General features: G+C 39.8%; 1 protein-coding gene across 1 annotated transcript in view; it reads right to left on the bottom strand.

Annotated features, from left to right (window-relative positions):
* Positions 1-3,052: 3,052 nt before the first annotated feature.
* Positions 3,053-19,759, bottom strand: part of TNKS (tankyrase) — a 99,217-nt gene continuing 82,510 nt past the window's right edge. Inside the window, exons 14-25 of the mRNA XM_029960982.1 lie at positions 19,404-19,623; positions 19,028-19,137; positions 16,309-16,497; positions 14,709-14,946; positions 13,917-13,999; positions 11,279-11,399; positions 10,548-10,645; positions 9,100-9,174; positions 7,773-7,878; positions 6,716-6,902; positions 5,801-5,957; positions 3,053-3,241 (exon numbers count right to left, since the gene is read on the bottom strand). Coding sequence (XP_029816842.1) covers positions 3,155-3,241; positions 5,801-5,957; positions 6,716-6,902; positions 7,773-7,878; positions 9,100-9,174; positions 10,548-10,645; positions 11,279-11,399; positions 13,917-13,999; positions 14,709-14,946; positions 16,309-16,497; positions 19,028-19,137; positions 19,404-19,623 — 1,671 coding nt within the window. The 3' untranslated portion in view covers positions 3,053-3,154. The remainder of the gene's footprint in view (positions 3,242-5,800; positions 5,958-6,715; positions 6,903-7,772; positions 7,879-9,099; positions 9,175-10,547; positions 10,646-11,278; positions 11,400-13,916; positions 14,000-14,708; positions 14,947-16,308; positions 16,498-19,027; positions 19,138-19,403; positions 19,624-19,759) is intronic.

The raw sequence follows: 19,759 nt of genomic DNA, 5'->3' as shown, positions 1-19,759 counted from the left end.
TCTCAGGAGGCAGCAGCTGCCTGGTTATGGGGGCATGGCATTTTTAAGGTCCCATTGAAGTTAACTCCCCCAGCTAAAGCAGCAGCATCTGTACCAATCTGCCAAATACAGCTCTACCACCAAAACCACAACCAGGTTTTTCATGGGTAACTTTGATATTGATGGGCAGATCCTCACTTTGTTTGAAACTGTAAGAGGAGCTACAACAACATACGCTACTCCTGCACAGGTTTCTACAACACACGGACGCATCATCAGGCCTGGGTATTCCTCTATGTCTGGCCACAAACAGATATGAGATCACGTCATTACAAGACAAAAACCACTGCAAAATTATTTCCTCGCACAGCACCTTTACTCTGCACAGAACATCAGATACGTTAACACTGGCAGTTCAAAGATACTGGAAAGTAGAATCAGAGAATCACAGAACATGCTGAGTTGGAAGGGACTCATCAGGATCATCGAGTCCAACTCCTGGACACTCCAAGAGTCACACCACAATGCCTGAGAGCATTGCCCAAATGCTTCTTGAACTCTGTCAGGCTTGGTGCTGTGACCACTTCCCTGGGGAGCCTGTTCAGTGCCCAACCACCCTCTGGGTGAAGAACCATTTCCTAATATCCAACCTAAACCTCCCCCAACTCAGCTTCATGCCTTTTCCTTGAGTTCTGTCGCTGGTCACAAGAGTGAAGCGATAGGTACCTGCCCCTCTGCTTCCCCTCATGAGGATGTCGAAGACACCAATGAGGTCTCCCTTAGTCTCCTCTTCTCTAGGCTATTTTTATCCTCTAGAAGTTCAAGGCTGCAGAAGAAATCCAGACTAGCCATTAGTTCAATCAGCACACAGGAAACAACAAGCAAGAACAGCATCCAGTGCGGGCTTGATGGGGTTTTCCGTTTTTAGATTTGTTCTTGTTTTTGAAAGATGTAAAGCTTTTAACTTCCATTTTGCTCACCTAAGCAGCACAACTGTTTCACCATTTAAAACTATGTCTAACTGGGGACAGTGAGCAATACTCGCTCTGGCCACTATCTGAAATCCTAGTGTAGATAGGCACATTCCCTCATTCCATTATTAACTAAATTAGAAACAAACCCCAAACTTTAATGGTGATTACAAAGCTTCAAAGCCTAGTGGTGATCTCTGCAATCCTAACACTATGAAACAAGTAGCCAAAATACAAGCACCCGATTTTATTACTGAAATTTGTTTAAAAGGACAACTAGGCTACAGCCTGGCTGGGACTTTAAAGCTACATATTTAATCAGGTCACAAAATGAAGTGAGAACCATATATCCACTGCCAGCTCAAGAAAAATAAAACTCAAAGTTCAAGATCTGTTGGAGTATTGCTATTTCTAAGGTTTTCTTTAGAGATACTACAAGCGGATGATGTTCAGGTAGACATATTGCATCAAGTGACTGATTTTACAGTGGGTGAAATTCCTTATGAAGATAACTTGCTTCAGCATTAATGCCTTAATGTTAAAAATAAAAATGTTGTGTCCTAATGCTGAAAGTGAAAAGCTCTTCAGCTTTATTTTATCCAAACATGTCAGCAAAATCCCACTTGTGAGTAGCACATATATTTTTATAAATTAAAAGCATACTATTCTGTCGTTTTCTTGCTTTAAGGGGGATAAAACCTGAGTGCATGAACTGGATCATCAGATACTAAATAGTGCTGGTTGATAGGGAAATATACAGCGTGTTGTGTTCAAAGGAACATTTTTTCCTCCAGCTGTTACATGGTCAACACTGAAGCACATGTCCTGGTATTGGCTGTTAGGAAAAAAATTAACAGGTCTCGATTTTCAACCTTCTCTGAAACTGTAAAACACCACAAAAAAAGAAATTGCTTGCTACTTTTGTTAAGTGCACGTCCATCATGAAGGGGACTTTTGAAACTGTTTGATTCTGTGCTACGCAATGCTTAAAAATAATTTTCTCCTACCCTGTAAAGTAAACCTGGGAACTTGGGAAGAAGGGAATTAAGTGAATAAATCCTAGCTTTGTTCTCTGGTATACCTGCAAACAAATCCACTTGCCAACTGATATTTTAAAATTTCATTCTCATCAAAATGTAAAATGGATATCTAAAATAATTATTACTTTTGTAAATACCTTAAGTTCTTCAACTGTGATGTCACACGCAAAGATGTGACATGAAACTACTATAACACACTCTCCCTTACCAGCCTAAAACCCATTTACTGGGTCTCATATTATAGAGGAACATGAACTAGATATGCCCTTGTGTATGAAATCTGACTTTTCACCTGCTATCTCCCAGAAACCCATACGCCGCTGTAACTGGAGAACATTTCACAAGCTGCATGTACTTAATAGGAGCCTTATAAAATGTTCTTTTAGGGATGCCAGCAGAGGACATGGACCTGTTTTATGATGTTCTTCCACACACAAGAGCTGGTTTTACCCTTGCAAACACTTTCTGGTTTTCCCCAGAAAACTCACACAGACAAAGCAGAGAACTATCATGATTTGTCTCCACTCTAAAGTTACACTCACTCATATTATTGTTTGCTCAGAGGTGTGCAAAAAACCCCTATATTGAAGAACTTGACCTAGCCCCTCCTCAGATGAAATTTATATTGCATTGTTAATGATTTTAGTCAACTCGACTTTTGTGCAAAATATCTTCAAGAAGGTTCCGGCTCAACTTCAGAATACAAAAGAAGAATAAATAGGATCTCTTGACAACAGAAAATCAATGATGTATGTTGAAAAGAAAATGATGGGCTTAATGCAATTTATCTGCAAATAAAATAACTAGAATAGTAGTGTCTGAAATTTTAACATGTGAGATGGCACCAGTAAAGATTTCCATTTGCACAATAATGTTCCCAAGGTCTAGATCAAAACAATATTATTTTATACACGGTAACTGCAGAGACTAGGAGCCTGAGATATGTTATTAAAAGGCAGTCCCTTGTAAACTTTCCTCAAAAGGAACAGTAGCAATTGAGTATGCAAGAGTTACTCGTATCATATTCATCAAGACAGCAATGCTTTATAAAAAACATACAGCTTATTTCCAGGTTGTTAAGAATTTTATGATACTGATTTTCTGAAACATGTATCCATCCAGTCCAAGATTGAAGCCACATCCTTCTTCACTGCTCTGAAGCTACTAGGTCTTTTGCTCTGCTGCTGTTGCTGTCTGTGAGGGAGCTTCTGGTTTCACAATCTGGTATGTAATGAGATATTCTGGATATGCCTGAAAGTAAAACAAGAAAAAAAAACAGTGCTTTATGCAAGGGTACACTCAGCAAGTTCCCATTTTCTTGCATTTCACTAAACAGTGCCCAGAAAGGACAGTGCAAGAATCGGCTCTGTGTTCACAGCATGCAGAAGAAAAAGTGGATTTCAAACCTAGCCAGCAATAAGTGGGAACTGCTCAATGTAGTTAATACTTCGGTTAATATACTAGTAGAAAGAAAGATGTTTCTTCCATGCAGGTACTGCCAGAAATTCTGTGTGTAACAGAAACTCAGAGTTACTCTCCTTGTTAGCTAATCCTACAGATCAGTCAGGGCCTATAAATTACTCAAAAATCTCAGACAGTCTGACCCCAAAAGGCTCACTAACTTGCCATGTGACCTGCAAATTCCTTTACAGGCAGTAAGACAGTTGGCCCACCCAAAGCACATAACCCAGTCAGTCATCTGTCCAGTGTTTTCTGAAGACAGCTGGTAGTCGGTTCAGTCCCAGAACAAGGCTAAAGTTGCTGGAGGGTAGAGCCCCATTCAGAGGAACCTAGACAGATGAGAGGAGACTGGGCCTACAGAAGCCTCATGAAATCCAGCAAAGGCAAATGCACCTGGGACGAAGTCCCTGTAACACTGCAGGATGGGAAGCCACTCTGCTGAAAAAGTGCTGGAGGTCCTTGGGTGACAGCAAGCTAAAGCAGAATCAATAGCATGTCCTGGCAGCAATAAAGGCTACCATCATCCTGTGGTACATCAGCAGCAATGTTTATTCAGACTGCTGTTTATTCAATATTCACTTGACCACATCTAGAAAACTGCATACAACTTTTGGGCCCTCCAATACTAGAAAGATGCCAACAAGCTGGAGACAAGTTCAGCAAAGGACCAATAAAATAGTCAGGGGGAGAGAGCACAGGATAAACAAGAAGAGGCTAAGGGAGATGGGCTTGTTCAGTCCAGAAAAGAGAAGGCTTTGTGGGACCTCATAGCAGTCTTCCATTACGTATAAAATGGAGAACACAGATTTTCTGAGATGCACAGCCCAAGAATGTGATTAATTAAGACAGGGAAGATTTCTATTTCATACAAAGAACACATTATTTTACTGCGAGGATAAGTAATCAAAGGAACAAGCTGCTGTAAGAGGCTGTGAAACACTATTTGCTGAGGCCTCCAAGACCTGCCTGGTCAAAGCAAACTCTCAACAATCTGGCCTGGATTCAGTGTGAACAAGAGGCTGGTCAAGGAGACCTCCCCAAGCTTCCTTTGAACCTGAAGTTAAGATTATATAACACCTTAGCACAGAATCATAGAATGGTTTGGGTGGAAGGGATCTTTAAAGATCATCTAGTTCCAAGCCCCCTGCCATGGGCAGGGACACCTTCCACTAGACTAGGTTGTTCAAAGCCCCATCCAGCCTAGCCTTGTATACTTCCAGGAGTGGAGCATCCACAGCTTCTCTGGGCATCCTGTTCTAGGGCCCAAGACAGAGCCCTGAGGGACACCTCTCATCACCAGCCTCCACCTGGACATAGAGCCACTGATTACAACCCTCTGGCTGCACCATCCTGCCGAATCCTTATCCACAGAATAGTCCGCCCTTCAAACTTGGAGATAAGGATGTCATGTGGGACATGACAAGTAGATGACATCAGTCCATCTTCCCTTGTCAACCATTGCAGTCACTCCATCATAGAAGGTCACCAGATTGGTCAGACACGATCTGCACTCACTGAAGCTCTGCTGGCTGTACTGGATCAGCTCCTTGTCTTGTATGTGCCTTAGCACTGCTTCCATGAGGATCTGTTCCATGATCTTCCCAGGCACAGGAGTGAGGCTCACTTGTCTGTAGTTCCCCAGGTCTACTTTTCTCCCCTTTTTAAAAATAGGAGTGATGTTTCCCTTTTTCCAGTTGCTGAGTTCCTCGCCTGGTGGCCATGACTTTTCAAATATGATGGAGAATGGTTTGCAACATCAGCCAACTCCCTCAGGACCCTGGGATGCATGTCATCAGGCCCCACAGACTTGTGGCTATTCAATGTCATTCAGTGGTCTTACAGCCACCCAGTAAGCAAACCACTTTTCTAGAGCCAGGGTCTAGCTGAGTTATTTAGATCAAATATCAGCTTCTGAAGATTGCTGTGCTACTCCAGCTGCCATTTAAGGGCAGTCTCTGTCACTGCTGGGAATATAGATGTAAAAAGCCCAGAATCCTGAAGATGTACAAGAGCCCCAAAAATGCATGTGATCATGATACTGCAGTAATGCAGTGAAATGGAATGGGAGAAGGAGAGCCTACTGAGAGAAACCACAATTCTTAATAGGCTCTAGCAGTGCAGCACAGGGGAAATCAGGAAATTCTGCATGGTATAAATCAGAGCAGTTCAGTGGATGGGAGTAGCATTTGCTGGCTAGATACAGTTTATTTCCACATTTAAATGAAAAAAAAAATTAAAAATCTAATCAACCACCTTATCACAGCACACTTGGTCTGGAAGTCAGTCACATCCCCTCTCCAGCTCCAAGCTCTGTCCTTCCATAAGCCCAGTCCTTGCTAACTTACATACCTGTTCTCCCCTATAGATAACGTATTCAGCATACGCAAGTCCATTCACGCTTGGTCTGCCGATAACAGAATGGTGCCCTGGAGGGGCATGAGCCATTTTCATTGTGCTGAACTGAAGAAAGGATTTTCCAAGGGTCACTCTACAGAACAGCATTTGTCTAAAAGGAAAAAAGAAAATATAATTTTTCAAATATCTTACTAGGAGTTGTATGCTTCCAGAACAATTTCAGTCTTTTGAGTTTACTTTGTTACAATTCATTTTTCAAGGCTTTTTAGAGAAACACTTCTAGAAACCAGTTCTAAGACTGTATGAAACCTGTCACAAAAAATCTTTCACGACACACAGAAGGGAAAACACACACTTCATTTAGCCCTCACATGGAGGCTTGTTCTAGTTCACCTTATATAAAGCTGTTGAAAGAAGCTGAAACTCTCTGTGTTCCTATCAGCAGGGTATGGACAGGTGTCAAAGTGCGAGAAACACATTGATCTACTCCAGTACAAAACAAAGCTGTGATTAAGTCCTGCTGGCTACCTCCAGAATTATCTGATTCACAGTACAACACTGTACTGCTGACCACCACTTTGCACTGCAGTTTTGTTCTGAGAGTGCCTGGAGTTTAATTGCTATTTTCCCCTGACTCTTCATTTTCAAACTTGCTGTTTCAAGCCTCTTTCCTGACCACAGCTCACTTTGATTTATACTCACTGCATGCTTACATGTAATTTTTGACCTTCCTGTGGGACTCACTGAATTTATATCCTTTTTTGTTCAGCTTTGACAAATGGAAAACTGCGTTTTTCCTGCCATGACCAAGCTCAAGTGGCCATTCTTTCCCTACAAGTCATCCTGGGCCAGGATTGCAAAAACCAGGACAGCCAAAATTACATATGGGGAACTCTGCTGGACTCATACCTGTGACAGATATAACAGGACCTGTCTTTGTGTGTGGGACAGCCTGTTCCTCCCCCTATTCCATACACATATTGATTGCTTTTTGAGGAGTTCTCAGCAAAGTAAATTCCAGCTCCAAACATTCCTCCAATGTATGCATGCCTTTCATCAAATCCTTTGTGAATGATAGCATTAATAAAAGGAGACCCTAGAAGAGAATGACACAAAAAGATACATACTTGTTAAGTTTTATAGTAATACAGGACTCCATGTCAAGAGGAGTTTATCTGCCTCAAATAGACCATTAAATACCAGAAAGCGTGCTCAGTCAGCTGGAAGGGGGCGATACCCAGCAGGATGCAGTGATGTGTGGGATTTATCATTATATACCAAAATCCCACGTGTGACTCATTTCTTACTCATTTCACAGATCTCATTAAAAGGCTTTCCCCCTACTCGCATTTCAGTGCAATTTATCTTGTCAATGCACACCTTCTCCAGCAGTCAGCACTGGTTAAGATGGGGCAAGATGTCAAGACAACCATATCCAAAACCAATTTCCTATACAGAATCATAGAAGAATCTAGGGCAGAAGGACCTTCAGGCAACTGTCACTTGTAGGCACTTCTAAAGAATTCTTGCTGAAACTCATAGCTGGTTTTGATTCCTTTCCCTGATGGCTTGCCTGAATCAGCACCAGGGTAAAACACTTTTACTGTGTGCTGCTCTCCTCATTCAGAAGATACCATGTTTTTCTCATAGCAATGTAACATCCGCCCAGCAGCTTTACTGGAAATGACTAAGATATGGCTTAGCAAAAAAACCTTCCTTTTTCTTAAAATAACAACAACAACAAAAAGTATTTTTTTACCTAGTGTAGCTTTTTGAATTGCAGTAACCATACAGACTAACTCCACCACTCCCCCATCCCCAATGCACCCTCTGCATTTCAAGTGTAGATATACAATTATTTGTACAGGATAGTGACATAGCAACATTAATATTGCCTGTGGGTCCTTGTAGGGCTTAGGGTTTTTTGTTAAATTCCAATACATACAAAGAGACACTACTTCCTTACCGTGAAACAACATGCGTTCGTTGTGATGATTATGATTCTCCTCTGAGACCTCTTTCTGTCTGTGACAGAATCTCTCCCGCAACTTCTTGTTCACTACCTTTTGAATCTGCAGTGGTACAATAAGTCCAACCATACTTGAATTGGAATTGAAATGGAATACAGTTTCACAGAGTTCACATAAATTCAACAGGGAAACTGAGAGCAAGACATGAGAAGGGTACAAAGAAACCCCCAGCCTGTTCTGCACACAAGGCTGAAGTCTTTCAAACAGCTCTGTAGTGCACACTTACAAACGGTTAAAACTAGTGTGAAATTGCAGCCTAAGTTGTCAGGTTTAAGGACAACTTTCAGGCTTCTTCTCTTGAGGCCTGCAATACCACAAAGAACTAGAAACTGTCTGAAACTCCTTCCCTCTCTGCTTTGAGCTCTGTTGAACAATCTAGTCTAGCTTTTTGAAACTAGCTGTCTAGTCAAGGTTTATTTTTTATGAAAAGAAACAACTTTTGAGGAAAAAAATAAGGATGTGCTGTTTAATCTGTCCTGAGATATTGTTTCAGCCACACGCTCATACTACTGTGGTTTCTCTTAAGGACTTTACCTTTGGTTGGGAGTGGGATGGAAAGCAAAGTTTACTTTGGGATGTATGATCTACTGGATCAAGTTGCAAAGGCTCTGCACAGGTTTACTTTTCAAACAGATAGGCACCATGGGTTTTCTGGAGCTCAGAAATCAAGTTCTGTTCTCATTTCTTCTATTTCTTTCTCCCCCCAAAAAGCAACCAGAAAGTGTACTTTCCCTCAGAAAGACAACATACTGATTTCTGAAATAACAGGGCTTATAAAACATATTTTTATAGTTAGTAAAAGCAAAGAAGGAGGTGTCAAGATCTAAGACTGCATAGGGAGAAACATTTATTAAAAGTCACGACCATCCTTTCATACACCCCTCCCCCAAATCTTCTTTAAAGAGACAAAAAAAGACTACACTGAGAAAAAAAACCAGATCTGGGTTGCAAAGTCAAATACAGAAGTTATAGACTTCTGAAATTTAATCAGGTTGTGAAAAAGTCAGATTCTTCACCACCTCTGTCTTCAACAACAGTTCTTCAGATTCCTTTAAGAGCCCAAGTGGACTTCTCCCTCATTTCACATGCAGAGCACACATTTAGTCTATTTTTAGCATCTAGCACTTGCTTTAACTCTGTTCCTGAATATTATTTCAACAAAGAACTTTAAATATAAAAGGGTGATCCATTAAACCAATTCTGCCTGCTGGCACAGATACTAACATAATTTACCCCATAAAAGTAAGAGGTTCTGAAACTTACCCTGATGACATTGTATCTGTTGAAGATACCACCAGCATTTCCACCATCTCGATGCTCCCGGATTGTACTTTGCATCTACATAAAAGAACACAACTGAATGTTCAGCACAAAAGCTTGCTAGCAAGGTAAAGTATCCATGCAGTGTCTCAGAATATCACTGACAACAACGGGCAATCTTGACTGAAAATTAATTAAAAGGTGTAAAAAAACACTTCAATTTTAAACTGAGGTACACCTTAATTTCTCAAGTACCCCACATCCTACACTGTTCCACAGTAAAGAAGTTGGATGATGCAATTATCCAATCTTGTAATAAAAATCTACATAGGAAAAAGGAGAATAATGGTACTTGCTTTCCAAATTATATACGACTGGAAAATCTGCTTTAGATTAGAAAAAAACAATCCTTGAAAATGAATATACAAAAATATCACTTTGAAGTAATAACAAATGTGATTTTAATGAGTTTAGGTTGCATTTCTTAGTGATAGGAAAATGGCTGTACTGTAAATTTTCCTATGTCGTTAGCAGATCCTGAGAATTTTAATGGTTTCATTGTGTCTTTTCCAGAAGTATTTATAGCTACAGCAACAATATTTAGTAACAGTTCAAATAAACATCCCAATTTACTATGGCAAACAAGTGACCCTTTCTGTCGGAAAAAGTTTATAAAAACAATCTGCACAAACTCCAGTTTATGAAGTTACTAATAAAAAATATTCCTGCCTTAACTGGCACCGATACTGAATATCTAGACTTTAAAAAAGACTACAAGATTTCTGTGCTATAGTGTAGGAACATGACACAAATAGCAGATGCACAGTAAAATGGAGTTTCTTCCAAATACAACTCTTCAGGAAGTCTCTTTTCTGTTGTCATTTTTGCTTTCAAAATCGTATCTGCTTGTAGTTTACTTAAATAAAAGAGCATGTGTGTGTGGGAGGCAAAATTGCAGTCAATGCTCAATTATCCAAGAGCTGTTTATCTGGGTTACTGATTAACCAAGCCACTGAGACAAGAGAAAACAAGCTGGTTCACTTGCAGAAATAGCTTGAGCACAGAAAATACCTAGAGAATTGCAAGGTCTTGATCTCTTGGTCTTTATGCACAGCTTTTGACTTTTGCAGGTCCACCTATCTATGGAAAGCTGTGGAAACCCTTCCTATGAGACAACATTCAAAACACAACAACAACAAACTGGAATAACACTAAGTGAGCAAACAGACCACTCGTTAAAAAAATTAGCAGGACACAGCAAAATAATTCCTATCATTGCTCTATGTGAAAAGACAAATGACGAGGCCTAAACTTCATGTCAGATCTACGCAATTCACACACCAAAGCCTATCTCATCACTTTCAAAATGTATTACACTTTAGTTCTGACAGGTTATAAATGAAAAGAGAAATATACAGCCACTGAAGCATTAAGAAAGGGACTTGGATTACCTCCTCTTCTACGGACTGATACTCCTTATCGTCAGGAGCAAGGTCAAGGAGAATGGTCCCCTGACTCACACAGTGGAAAGTCAAATAAGGATTAGTGCCTGCAAAGAGAAGGAATGAAAAGGAGCACAAATCAACAGGAAAAACCAATACCAGCTCTATTTGTATCCATCATCATCATTACTCTTCTTAAACAACCCCAGCACAGCAGGAAATGAAAAATAAACACAAGGCAGAAGCATAACCTCAAAAAAATAAAAAGCCTTTCGTTAGCAGCAGAGGCTTTAAAAGAGAGAAGAAAAATGCATGTGGGACATAATTGCACTTTATTGCTTCTGCTTTCAACAGAAGCATCTCAGAAGTGTGGGGCAGCTAAAACTCCATCAGATCCACCCTTCAGGATACAACTGGCCTGTGGTAGGTACATAGGGCAAACCAATCCAATAGCTCCTGCCTGGGTGAAACAGGGTGCCAAGAAACAGGCACAGCTTCCAAGGCTGCCTCAGGGGTGTCCATTCCCTGGAAAGGCAAGTGATCACTTGGTCCTGTATCTCCTGAATATATTCTTTACCTGTCACAACCCACTCAGCCACCATGTCTGCCAGCAAATACACTTTCCTGACATCTAGATTCTTTCAAGTCCTGGTGACAATGCCTACATTTAGAGAAAGATCTACATCTGGGAGCCTGTTATATGCAACAGTTAGACTAACCAGTAAAAGTGTCATATTTACCTTGCTGCCCTCCTAGAAGTCTCTCCACACCTTTTATTAATTTGTGGCGGTGTCCATAAGCATTGATCCCAATTTCTTTAAGCTCCTCATGCCCCATGTCTGCCAACACATCCAGGGTTATCTGGAAAGATGTAAGACCACAAAAATCACTTACCAAACCTAGCCCAACTTCCAAGGCTGAAGACCTATCACCTCAGAAAATGGACTGTATTCATGATGCAACCAAAACCTTATATATGTTTAATGGTTTTTTCACTTCTAATTGCTGCCACCTTCTGGCAAACCTCTCCCTATTGCAGGACCATACCCAGCTGCTACAGTGTGAAGCTGTGCAAAACTTTTACTTCTCTTAAACCAATTAGCATGAGCCTGTTCTCATAAAAGGTTCTCACAAGCATTTTTACTTAGGTAGAAGGAGGATGCAAGGAAATGATGGGACAAATATGGGAGTATTTTTGAAGCGTTCAAAGTTTCACCGTGTTGTGCAATTCATTATTTTCACTACACAAGCAGAAATTAATAATCTATAATCTTACTGATAAACATTGTCTTTTTCAGATCAACATTGTTATGGTGTGCTATTACTATATATCTATATACACATGTGCACTTGCATGTGTATCAAACCAGTGTGTCAGCTATGCTAAGGCATGCTCAACTGTTCCACTATATTTGGAAATAATTAACATTGTGAGGACATACACAACTATTCATTCGGTTGCAACACATGAATACATCTACAGTCACCTGACAAGGTTTTAAATTTCAAGGTCGTGGAGATTAATGGTGGAAGCAAAAAGGTAATAAAACATGATGCCAAATAAACATTTTTGTCAAGAACAGGAGATAAAGGCTAAATAAAGTACTGTGCACTATAAATCAATTGTGTACTGTGGTGATTCTATGAAAACCAGAACTATCTCAACTGGAGGAGATAACTGCATAAAATCTACTTGTGAATTTACTCATTAAACTAGAATGGGGAGTTCAGAAAATAATAGAAAACCACAGAACTTGATTAAAAAGAAGTTGTATTACTAGCACAATTTGAATTGCAGGTATAAACTCTGTCCACTACAAAGTGAATATCATTAATTCAAAAGAAAGCATCTCAAGCAAGGAATTAATAGATACACTAAACATCTGTCCAACTGAGCAGAAAACAATCCCACTGGGATCACTGTGGAAAAGCCACTGCAGACATTCATCATGTGCAGCAGAACATTAAAAAATACAGAAAAACCCAAATCCTAGAAAGCATCAGGAGTAGGGTAGAGCCAAGGTGAAAAAGTGCACGCAAAGTTACTGCAGTGCTGGCAAAAACCAGCTTAAAACAATAATCTTAAAGAAGATGAGCTTGTTTTTACTGCAAAGAAACTTACAAGAGGACCTAAATGGTTTCAAAATGATGAATACAGTGAATCCAATTTGCATTATTAAATCTTATTAGCCAGCGAAAATCTTAAAACAGGTTAGGAGTTAAGGAAGCAAAAGTACAACAAAACCAGCAAGGCAATAGGAAGGTGTGAAAAATAGTAAGAAAAGAGAAATGTGAGAAGAGTATAGGTTGGTTTGAGGTTGGTTTCCTTCTTAATAGAAACAGTTCCAAATTAAAGAAAAAAGCTTATGCTTCATATACAAGAAGGGGAAAAAATTATGTGGTATTTTAACTTTGGAGAAATACCTCCTAGAATATATCACAGAAATAGTTGGAACTTTTTCTGTAAGCAATACATTACATTTCAACCCTTTTTTTCCTGATCCCTCAATAAAGGATTAGCAGCAGAGGCTGGAAGAAAAAATAATCATCCTATCCAGTCTCTTGCACTTGTACTTTTCACTTCCACCATGAATCCATGTAAACAAACAAATTTATTCAACTGTAACATCTTAAATTTAAGAAATGGTACATAAAAAGGGTCTACAAATACATTACAGAGACTTCTGCTCTAAAACATTATGTAAGGTTGAGAAACTTACATTAGTTGTACTCCTTTCTTATATTGTGAAATACTGATAAATCTGCAGGTTTTTTTCTCTATCTCTCAATGCCATTTGAAACTTGTTAGCCCTGTGAAACCCAATTAATGCTATGGTCCAAACCTAATAGAAATGTAGCTTCTGATTCTCTAGTGTGACTATGCCCTTGCAAACTAGATTTTTATTTCAGCATATAGTCAAACTGGAGTGTTTCCTAGATCTAACCAAAATACCACATGCAGCACTACAGGTGGTGAAAGGCTTTTCTGGCTATTGAGACTGCTGAAGGACAAGTGTAGGTTACATTTCAACCTAACTTTGTTATATCCATCACGTTCAAAGTTCACAAGGTCCAATATAACTTTCAGAATACAAGCCAAATTGGCAGTCATAGCATATGTATAAGAAAGTGAAAGCTACTGCACACCTGAATCAAACAACAGAAGATATTTTCAGAGGTTTCTCAACTTTACCGTAATGTATCTGGCAACTCATTTGCGGAAAACTGAAAGAAAACTTGGGCATACTTATTTTTCTGTAGATGTGACATTGGAGTTTTTTCTTTCCCTTTTTCAATTACAAAACAAAAATGTTGCTCAAATTTATTAGGTTAGTTTACCTCTTAAACATACAAACAGAGATGAGGCTGGCCACTTACCTGTTCTGTCTCAAAGATATCCCGAAGGTGTTCAAGACCGAGGCTTTTTAGGAACTGGGTAATGTTCATGTCAAGACCAGAAACTACAAGAGAAGAAATGAGTATTTATATCCTATGCATCTGAATTAACAACAGCCAAACCAAACCAACCAACTTTAAAAAAATAATCAGTAGCACTGATTCTCTCAAAATTCCACACTCTGATTTTTTTTTGCAATTTGTCCATGCCTGTAATAAACAATCCACTTCCATTGTGTCAAAGCTCTGTGCAAAGCTCATCACTATTCCCTCTTCAGAATGAACTATTAAAAGCACAAGCCATCTGTGACAAATGCAGGCTTGTATTGTAAAGAGAAGGAAAGGAAGAGTGGGTGTATTTTTGCTATGTGATCACCTAGATGCTGACCTAAAGCATGGATTCCAGATACCAATTAAAGGGTTTAAAAGGCCTTAGCAAAGTCCCCCAGCCATCACAATCATAATTCCTTCATCAAAATAATTCTTATTGGATTTTCTTTATAAAATCAACAACGAACATCTGGGTACCTAATCAGATCTGCCTTTGTAGTCAGACCTAATCACTGACAGCAAACACAGATGAACAGTCAACAGTGCTCCTAGCAGAGCATGTGAAAACAGAGTGAGCATCAGGCACTTTAAAATGTAGGTAACAGTTCAAGCTGCACAGTATTTTCTGGCTAGTTGGAAATGCTTTAAAGATAAAGCAAGGCCTGTTGTGATACTAAACTACTGTAATTCTAGCAATGTAAACTTGTCCAGCAGCAAATGCACCTTCTCCTTCCTTCCTGTCAGTTCCTGCTGCTCCATCACCAGCATTTGATGCCCCTCCTACAGTTAGTTCTGCCAGTGGCCCAGTGAGGTTATCTATACTGCTGGCAGCAGAGAGGCAGGACGGTGTGGATGCTGGCGAGATCACAGAGGCACTAACAACAGTAGCTTGAGGCTTGAAGCATGTAGGCAAAGCTTCTGGAGGCATCGCATCTATCAGCAAAGCTCGGATATCGTCAGCCTGAAAAACAGAAAGAACATCCAACATAAGGTCCTACTATCACAAGTCACCAATTTCTGGAAATATATATAATTTTTATTTTCATTTGTTTTAATTGATTGGTCTCTTCCCTGTTGGAAAGAGAACCTCGAACTTTTGTTACAGGGGAATTCATGGTTGCAAGAACATTTTGATTCACTGTTCAGACACAAGTGAATCAGGTTCTCCCCATTTCTAAAGGTATATAAGAAGGTATACCTAATTTCCTTTCTGGCACAGTGACTTTATAGGTGTTAAAGCCAGGAAGAACAATATAGCAACTTTATCTGAAATCCTTCAGAACCTAGGCCAGGAAATGCCACCTCATAATTTCTCTGTCAGGCTCAACTTCAGCTGAAGCACTTTGCACTGGAACAAGGTTTCAATGGAAAGACTACCACTGCCTTTGCTATAACCATATCTCATAGTGTTAGAATAGGAAAAAAAAAAGACATGAGCTCAGAAGTATGAACTTAGCTAACAACTGGATTTAGCCTTTATTGACTAAATTAAGACAGACCCTCATCTTCTAGAATTTTCCCCTTGCAAGTTCTTGTAGAACAGAACAAAATAAGACATCCTTATTTACCCTCAGAGAAATCAAGTAATTTTCATATCCTTCATCACAAAGCAAGTTTTCTAAAGTTCAGTTTTCTCTGGGGGATATTTCTTGAACTCTCCATAAATAAATCAATGACCTTAAAAGATACTCACAGTGTAACTAGACAGAGCATCCAATTTGGATTCATGATCTATTCTACCAAGACTGGTTAACCTGGGACATACATGTTCATGTAACTTTATTAGGCTTTTCAAGCAGGCACCACTAACAAGAAAGTTTACAGATGCCAGTTTCAGAAAAAGTTTGATAGCCACCTACAAATTTCATAATGTTGTTTTGGAATTACAAAAAATAAAAAAAGAACTGAGGTAATGTGGAGGCACTGAGCATACTCATCCTCTAAATGATCCCATTTCTCTAAAGGCCCATCTGGTGTTCCTCCTAGGTTCAAAGAAATGATCATCAACAGTATACAGATTGACCATCATGAGGGACATTTCATAAAGTTTTATTTCTGGAAATGAGGAGATTGATCCCAGGATTAAATCCTTAAGCAGAAGCAAATCTTAAATCACAAGCCATGTTAAGATCTCAGCCAAAGGAAAATGCCTGGACTGATGGGTAAAAAGTCACAAATAGGCATTCTGGAGATGCTCTTCTCTCTCCACCTCAGCACAATGAAAGCTGAGGACCCCTGATGTCATGGAACCAGAGAAAGGAATTTAACATGCAGAACAAATCCTCCAGAGCAGACTGTGGCTGGCATGCTAACATGAACTTACTGTTGCCAGGTCTAGTGGTGTCTGACCCTCTTGATTCTTCATGGTTGGATCTGCTCCATGAGCTAACAGCAGAGCACAGAGCTGTGTCCTTCCTTTTTGTGCAGCTTCATGCAATGGTGTGAATGCCCATTTATCTGTTGCATTTACACATGTATTGTATTTGATCAACAGTGCTGCTATATCCACATGCTGGAAAACACAAGAACATCTTAATCAACATGACACTGGTAAAATATATATTTCCTTTTTCATGCTGGAGGTAATGGTGCCTAGAGACTCCCGTAGTTTCTCTTTCCTTTAACTCATTCTGCCTTCTGTGTCTATGTAGCAGCACACTTCTTCAGGTATCAGTTTATATTGCAGCTCCATAGTCATCTGGATCTGTGCATTACCAGATCATTCACCAGTACATTAACAACTGGGATCAGGCACAGCATTATATTTCTGTCAAATCACCCTAGTACATGGCATGAAGTTTGTGTCACCTGCAGAAGCAGACGTGATACTTGATCCTGCATTTAAAAAATATTCATGGACAAATTTGAACCGGCAAATTTACATGGCTGCTACATTTGTGATACAACACTAGAAGCTCTGAAGATCAATGTGTTGTGCTACTGTCTGTACACGGAAGAATATGTACTGTCTGTACACAGAAGTCTCTATTGTTGTACTTTTTCTTGCAATTTCTTGCAAGACTTTGAACCTATCTGTGCCAGCACAGATTAGTTCTTTCTTCAATCATATTTTATGAGAGCTGTAATTGATAAAATGCCTTATGAGTGTGATAAGGGACAACTGTTTTTACAAGGGCTATAAAAGTAATGAACTTATAACCCCACACTTCCATCAATATCTCATCCTTAGAGTCTCCCCAGAAATATAAGAGAATGGAAAACTGGCAAATAAAATTTTTGCCTGCCTCTGACCAGTAGATTTTTTTTTGTGCAATAGAGCTAAGAAATAAAAAAGCACATAGTCAAAATGAGTGGGTAGGAGGATGAAACACTGAACTTGTAAGCAGAAGCACAAACACTTGCCAATGGATTTCATTTTTCCCCTCACTGGCAATTAAATGACTCTTTGTAGCTCTCACAAACAGCTTGCTCTCTGAACAAGTGTGATTTGAAAATACTGGAGACTTTATTTTTCCTCTCTGCAACTTTTAAACTTTTAAAGCAATTGTTGTTACTGTGATTTTTCTGCTGCAGGAAGACCTATTGAGGGTCACACAGCATGAAGTACTGGATGGGAGAACTGAAGATACTTTGTGAGGAAAAGGCAGAGCCTGTGAAACCTGCCAGCTATGAACTTGTGAAACCAGTAGTCATCTCTCTACCTCCCATTACAGAGATCTAAACAGGCTGATGACAGCTCAGAGAGAAGTGTGGGATGCCACAGTAAAGATATACAGCCACTCTTAACTAAATAAGCTGATGGAAAAGCATTAAACACTGTCTAGTTAACTCTTCCAAGAGAAAGTAATTAGATTGGCATTATGAATTTTAGAAGTGATAATCAGCTCAAACGAATTTCTAACATTTATCTGAGCCAGTAAGGGATGCTTTGGCTTCACATATAATAGTTTCCCATGCCAGAACACAATCTTTGCAACAGAATTTATCTCTAGATCTAAGCAACATCCTCGGAATTAATATTTATAGCAGTAAGTATATGATAAACAATATTGCTTGGTATTAGACCCAGTAACATAAAAGAATTCTGTGTTGCATTTCTCATATTTCATCAGGATTTGGAGCATTTTGCTCTTTAGGACAGTAGGAACCCAGATTGACCTAAATAACCAATGCAAATGATGTAGAATGAGTTTCATTCATGCTCTTCTTAAAAACAAGGTGAACACTGTACTTTTTATTTCAACTCGTGGCTCTATTAGGGTCATCTCTCCCAGATTTTGATGGTCTTGTGCCAGGCCAGGTAGTAACAGACAAAGCACATCATGAGACCATCAAAACCACTACAACTTCTTGAGCTTCATGTCTTCTGTTTGACTGCAAGCACACAGCTAGGAGCTTCTCAAGCACTGTCTCTGTACAATTACTTGCACAAGATTTCTTTCTGACCTCATCCACAACTAACAACTGCTTATAAGCAATCTATCAGGCATCTGTGCAACTGGTACAGAGATGCTCCCTTCTATATGGAGGAAGAAGGGCCTGCCTCATCCAAAATGGCTTCAATCTACCACTGGACCCCCACTGCAGCAGATGGTTTGCCCTGAAGGACAACCATATTACAAAGACAGTAGCCCTTCAATGCTGTAGCAATAGCTTCCCACCAGACACCAGCTGCAACAGATTTCCACTTCCCTATCATCACCTGCACATGATCCCCGGGTATTTTTCTCTTCCTTCCATCTACATCCTTCAGAGACAACTTGAGCTCTTTTCTGTTTCAAATGTCACCTCAAACTTAACAGTGTTCAATCCTGTGCATCTGCTTGCCTGCATAAAAGATATGTTGTAGTGATCTTTCCAAACTGCAGCCTTTAACTGCTACAGCACACCTGAATCTGTGTCTTATTTAGATCTGTAGGACTGCAAACAGCACTCACAACAGCAACTTAGCCCAACAAATACTTCACGCCATCAAAACCTGAACTATTTTCACAGAAAGACAGCTGCAAAATATCTGGCTTTGGATATGATTTCAAGGAGTTCCTTGCTGGTTTACTTATGGCAAGAATGCCTGCACCTACCCCATAGGATGCTGCATTGTGTAGGGGGATTAATCCTCCTTTGTCCTGGGCATTAACATCAGCACCATGCTCAAGAAGGTATTCAGCTACTTCCAAATTGTTGTAACCAGCTGTAGAAAAGCACAGGAAAAGAACTTAGGAGAGCTAAACTAAAGAAAAATATTAGACAGAAAAGTTAAGGCAATTTTTCAGCTACAAAAGTTCCTCTTCCCTAGTAACTGTATTACCTCCTGAAATATAGGTGCCACGGTTAACTCTTTGTACAGGACAGTTCTCTGCGGAACTCTTCTTATACCAGTCCTGGGTGAAATATACCCTTAGCCTACCGCAAATATACAAGCCACAAATATACCAAAAAACCTGGTGAGTCACCCACCTGCAAGGTGTAGTGGTGTTGAATTTCTTCCCTGGGTGTCTCTGCAATTGATATTTTCTTGAGTACATAACTTCTGCACTCGTGCCAGGCACCCCTTCTTGGCAGCATCTAGCAAGGCAGCATCTCCTCTCAGTAAGTCCTGGATATCTGTGTCCCCTTCTTTCACCAAATCTAGAGGAGTGTTCCCATCTCGATTCTTTTTTGTTGGATCAGCTCCATGCTGCAAAGCCAAATGCTACTGTCACAATCATGAGCAGAGCAGTGAACATAAGTGTGCAGCTATTTCATGGAACAAGATAGAAGGCATTAGATTTTGCTGACCTACCATCATGAAATAACTGCACATGAGACTAAAT

Source organism: Manacus vitellinus, unplaced genomic scaffold (genome assembly GCF_001715985.3).
Source record: "Manacus vitellinus isolate BGI_N305 unplaced genomic scaffold, ASM171598v3 scaffold_0_pilon, whole genome shotgun sequence".
Taxonomy (NCBI): domain Eukaryota; kingdom Metazoa; phylum Chordata; class Aves; order Passeriformes; family Pipridae; genus Manacus; species Manacus vitellinus.
Note: the sequence above shows the minus strand (reverse complement) of the source record. Positions and strands in the feature narration are given on the sequence as shown.